The 5,511-nt window shown below is 41.2% G+C and overlaps 1 protein-coding gene across 9 annotated transcripts in view; it reads right to left on the bottom strand.

The window, feature by feature from the left end:
* The window catches only part of Pde8b (phosphodiesterase 8B), a 233,653-nt gene that overhangs the window by 80,039 nt on the left and 148,103 nt on the right, over positions 1-5,511 (bottom strand). For all 9 annotated transcript variants that reach the window (XM_048800167.1, XM_048800164.1, XM_048800165.1 and 6 more), the window contains one exon: positions 3,756-3,813. In XM_048800167.1, the coding sequence (XP_048656124.1) occupies positions 3,756-3,813 (58 nt within the window). The remainder of the gene's footprint in view (positions 1-3,755; positions 3,814-5,511) is intronic.

The following is a 5,511-nucleotide window of genomic DNA, read 5'->3' as shown; positions in this document are numbered from 1 at the left end:
CAGTAGAGGGGGCAGAGAGAGAAGAGGGGAGGGGAGGGGAGGGGAGGGGGGATAGTAGAGGATAGGAAAGGCAGCAGAACACAACAGACACTAGTATGGCAATATGTAAATCAATGGATGTGTAACTGATGTGATTCTGCAATCTGTATATGGGGTAAAAATGGGAGCTCATAACCCACTTGAATCAAAGGGTGAAATATGATATATCAAGAACTATGTAATGTTTTGAACAGCCAACAATAAAAAATTTAAAAAAAAGACTGAGAATGCACACACACACACACACACACACACACAAAAAAAAAAAAAAAGAATAGATGGCATATTTGGAAGGTGCTTGGGTAGAGATACCAAAAGAGATTAACAGCCACCTGGAGATCCACCTCAGCTGATCTCAAGCCATAGTAACTCTGGGAGCCACTGCAGGAATTGTATGCTTCCCTGGGAGAGAGCCCTAGTGACTGGGGACATGTAGACCCAACTGGTAAGTGCCTTGATCAGATCTGACCCAGCATTCAGGAACACCTGGTGTTCCCTGACAGGGCTTGGCTTTCATGACCCCCTACTCCCAAGGGTTTATTCATCTTGGCTGACTGCAAAAATCAGCGACACATCCAGGAAACAAATCCTTCCAGCACAGCACAGACAGGTTACCAAACACACAAAGAGAAATGACGAACTTTTGTTAAATTTTCTTAAGAGCACTAAACACCTAAAGAAAGGCAATTGTTTTTCCCAAGCTTTTCTATGAGCATATATACAGTCTCAATTCTCCAGTCCAGATGCTATGGCTCCAATCAAAACCAATCTCAAAGCCAGCTGGAGGAAGAAGGATCACTGAACCCAAAGCAGAATTCTGAAGGACCACTCCACACACCAAGATGAGTCCTAATTGATAAAACCCACAGTGTGTCCACACTGCTCTCCAATCATCCCCCAGATAATGCAGAAAACTGAAGACCTCACACTCGAGGGTCCTGACTCAGGCTTAAAAAGGTCAGCATTGGAAAGGGGTGGAGTAGGATGGCCAATGTGACACTGATTTATGAATCTGAGACTAGTTGTAGAGTTATTTCTCAGAAAATAAACAAGTAAAGAAAATAAATCTCAACCATGTGGCTTCTTTGTTGATTTTCCCTCTGGCAACTCTCCATTCCAAAACTCAGAACACTCTCTTATGCATCCTCATTAAACTTCTGTACATAGAGTAGCTTTCCAAACCAAATGCCAACCATTGGGAGAAGATGACAGATGTGAGAAAGGGCCAGGAGAGTGCGGAGTATTGGTAACCAGACACATGGGGTCACTATGCTGCCTTGAATCTTTCACACAGTGTGCTGCTTCCCGTGAAGCACACCAAGCACAGAGCAGCAGTTTCACAAAGGCAGTTTCTGCTCCTCCATGGTCTATAACCAAGAGGAATTTTCTTTTAAGCCTAGGAGAGCAAAGCACTATTACTTAAAAAAAAAAAAACAGAAAAAAACCTAAAGGAATTTTCTTAATCTACAAGGCACAAGCCTTTTCCTATTTTAGAAGGGGTATATTATACCATCTCTTTGAGATTCAAGGTAAGCCCAGTTATTTCATTGTTGGTAAGTCCACTTGGAGTAATTAATATCAATCTTAAAATTGAATATCAGCTTTGTTCAAGTAGTTATCACTTGAAGAATTTTTCTTTTTTTTTTTTATTGGTTGTTCAAAACATTACAAAGCTCTTGACATACCATATTTCATACATTTGATTCAGGTGGGTTTTGAACTCCCAATTTTACCCCAAATACAGATTGCAGAATCACGTCGGTTACACATCCACATTTTTACATAATGCCCTATTAGTAACTGTTGTATTCTGCTACCTTTCCTATCCTCTACTATCTCCCCTCCCCTCCCCTCCCATCTTCTCTCTCTACCCCATCTACTGTAATTCATTTCTCTCCTTGTTTATTTTCCCATTCCCCTCACAACCTCTTATATGTAATTTTGTATAACAATGAGGGTCTCCCTCCATTACCATGCAATTTCCCTTTTCTCTCCCTTTCCCTCCCACCTCATGTATCTGTTTAATGTTAATCTTTTCTTCCTGCTCTTCCTCCCTGCTCTGTTCTTAGTTGCTCTCATTATATCAAAGAAGACATTTGGTATTTGTTTTTTAGGGATTGGCTAGCTTCACTAAGCATAATCTGCTCTAGTGCCATCCATTTCCCTGCAAATTCCATGATTTTGTCATTTTTTAGTGCTGCGTAATACTCCATGGTGTATAAATGCCACATTTTTTTTATCCATTCATCTATTGAAGGGCATCTGGGTTGGTTCCACAGTCTAGCAATTGTGAATTGTGCTGCTATGAACATCGATGTAGCAGTATCCCTGTAGTACGCTCTTTTAAGGTCTTCAGGGAATAGTCTGAGAAGGGCAATAGCTAGGTCAAATGGTGGTTCCATTCCCAGCTTTCCCAGGAATCTCCATACTGCTTTCCAAATTGGCTGCACCAGTTTGCAGTCCCACCAGCAATGTACAAGAGTACCCTTTTCCCCACATCCTCTCCAGCACTTGTTGTTGTTTGACTTCATAATGGCTGCCAATCTTACTGGAGTGAGATGGTATCTTAGGGTGGTTTTGATTTGCATTTCTCTGACTGCTAGTGATGGTGAGCATTTTTTCATGTACTTGTTCTTTGCTAATATTTATAGTTTAAACTAGGAATTTCAAGGATGGTACAGGTCATTTACTTGAGTTTAGATTATCAACAAAACTTACATTAAGTCAACTATGGATCTCAACCCTATTTTTAAGCAAAGGGAATTTTTAACTGGAATAATAAATATGTTTGTTATATTTTAAAAAATGTCAAACTTATAAAGTAAAATCCTCTATAGCTTCTCTATAAAAACTTGCTTTCTTTAAATATTATGAAATATGCTTATTTTAAACATTCATGTTTTAATCATCTTTTTTTAAAAAAAACATTTATTTGTCAAAAGTAGTTGGACACAGTACCTTTATTTTATTTATTTTTATGTGGTGCTGAGGATCGAACCCAGGGCCTCACGTGTGCTAGACGAGTGCTCTACCGCTGAGCCACAATTTCAGCCCTTTAATCATCTTTTCCCATCCTCTTTCTCTCTTTTTTAAAATTTTAAATGAACTCCATTATTTTCTTCCTATTTGCATGCACAGAGTTTGCCTCCAATCAAATTTCTACCTTAAGAAACCTGGAAGGCCTAGATATTTCTAGGATAAGTTTCCTCGGAATCATCAGTTTTAATCTTCCAAGTTGAATATCACTGTTTTTCACATAGCTGTCGCTCCAAAGAATTTTCTTTTGCTGATGTTGATGGTGTAAACCAGAAGTTCACATGATGCTGTGCCCACCATAGGCCTGTCTAGAGCAAAAGCTGTGGCCAGGTCCTGGGGAACACAGAATCCCAACTGCCAATTTGGTGGACTCATCTTTATATAATCACACACACACACTAAATCTGATAAACTGAACTGATTTACATGAGACTACTTTGGAACTACAGAATCTTGATCTGATATTCTAATATGTATTTTTATGTCATTACATATCTGTTATATGGTGGAGAAAAAAAGCAAAAAGCTTAACTAGCAATTGCTCATTCCAACCCAATGAAAACACAGCTACTTCCTTCCCCTCTCAATTTTGGGGCTCATGACCCTTAAAAGTTCCCCTGGCTATTTGCTTTGCTGTTATGGGAGGGTCAGAGGGAGGTCCCGCTTCACCTTGTACATACCCGGTTGAAGCCTGCATGGAGGAGAGGAAGGACCGAGGCCTCTTCATGGTCATCAGATCTGCAGCAAAGCAGAAAATGTGGTCACACAGCAGATACAAACCAGGATTCCTCACACTGAAACATGGAGAGAGAGCAATGAGACCATGGGCATTAGCTCTAAGGGTGGCTTCGTGATCTGTATGTGCCTATAGGGGACACTTGCCATCAGGAACACAGATCTCACATCTGCCTTTCAGATGCAAACAGAACACAGGCAGTCAAGTCCAGTGGTGTGCCCAAAAGTTTGCCCCTGATACACATGAGTAGCCTGATCCAACTGTAGATTTCTCTTTGTGGTTGGAGCAGATATATGGAAACAATACCATAAAGGTCACATCAGTTATGCTAGTTATCCTGAGACTGCTGGCCCCCAAGCTTCTGGAAGTATGACTCCCACCCCAAGGCCTAGCTACGCCACTCTCAATGTGTCATAGACAACCTCGCATTAATGGCTACAGGACCCCACAGCAAGTGGGAAAGAAGTGTCAGCAAGAACACAAAGTTGGAAAGGAAGGAAACCAAAATTGATCCTTTTCACCCACTTTATGAGGTGGTTTCCTATACTGAGCCTACAACAGTTGAGTCTTGAGTACAAGGTAGGGGTGGGGGCTGACTTGTCATGAAGATATCCTATACCTGGGCTGCTACTGCCAAGTATCCTGGGACAGCTAGCAAGTGGCATGGGGGTATATACCCTACCCTGAAAATATGGGAGGAAAAGTGGAACAACAGGATTGGGTGGAAATGTTGACAGAAAAGAACAAGAGAAACTCCACTGTTCATTTATGGCATTGCCCACAGCCAATTACTGCCCTACGGGAAAGTTCTTTCCACCTCAGGAACTTGAGGTTCTGTCTTCTCTAAATGACAAATCAGGAGGGATGTGGAAAGGGTTCCAAAGATATTAATAATATTCTATTTCTTAAGTTGGATAGCATAGACCCAGGCATTCATTTAATGAACACTCTCTCTAGATGAAATATTTTATAATAAAAACATAAAACAGATGAAATATCACAACAAATAAGCTACAGTAAACTTTGATTTTTGCTCTAGTGTGGGGAAAAGGGTGTTTCATTCTTGGGCCCATGGAGTAAGCCAGGGTTGAGAAAAGGCTGTGTGGCCTGGTGTGTTTCTGGTGTCCACATCCAAGGCTCTGGGACTAGAGTGTCCAGAAGACAAACGTAAGGAAGAGGGCCAAAGGAAGCTGACCTCATGTCTCAGTTTCCCCCACTCCCTCCTTTTGGGATCTCATCTCCCACCAGATGGCATGTCTAAGGAACCGATGGGGACAATTCTTCACCTTCTTTGGACCACAGACCATGGTAGGTATCAAGTGAAGACTCAAGGACTAACATGTAAATTGGGGACCTTGGTCAGGGCAGGACTTCGTAGCCATGATTTCCTACCGCACCAATCTGACTTCGTCATGCAGTGTTTCACCGGTTCCCTGGGCCAGCTTGTCTGCAGGAGCCCTACACTTTTTCGTTAGAGTTGCTGGCTTGTCAATTCCTTCATTGCAGAATCTGTGCCAAATGCCACAAGGGGGCCAAGTCTGACAGGTCTTAGGCCTTAATTAAGGTCTTATTCTCTCTGAAGCTAATGAAAGCCATCCATTGACTACAACAAATTTTGTCACTTACAAAGATTCCAACCATTGTAGCTTATAATTTGTACAAATACTTGGGTTTTTTTTCTTTTTTTTTTTTTTTTTTTT

This window comes from Marmota marmota, unplaced genomic scaffold (assembly GCF_001458135.2).
Source record: "Marmota marmota marmota unplaced genomic scaffold, marMar, whole genome shotgun sequence".
Classification (NCBI taxonomy): domain Eukaryota; kingdom Metazoa; phylum Chordata; class Mammalia; order Rodentia; family Sciuridae; genus Marmota; species Marmota marmota.
The sequence above is the reverse complement of the archived record's forward strand: the minus strand, read 5'-3'. Positions and strand labels throughout refer to the sequence as shown.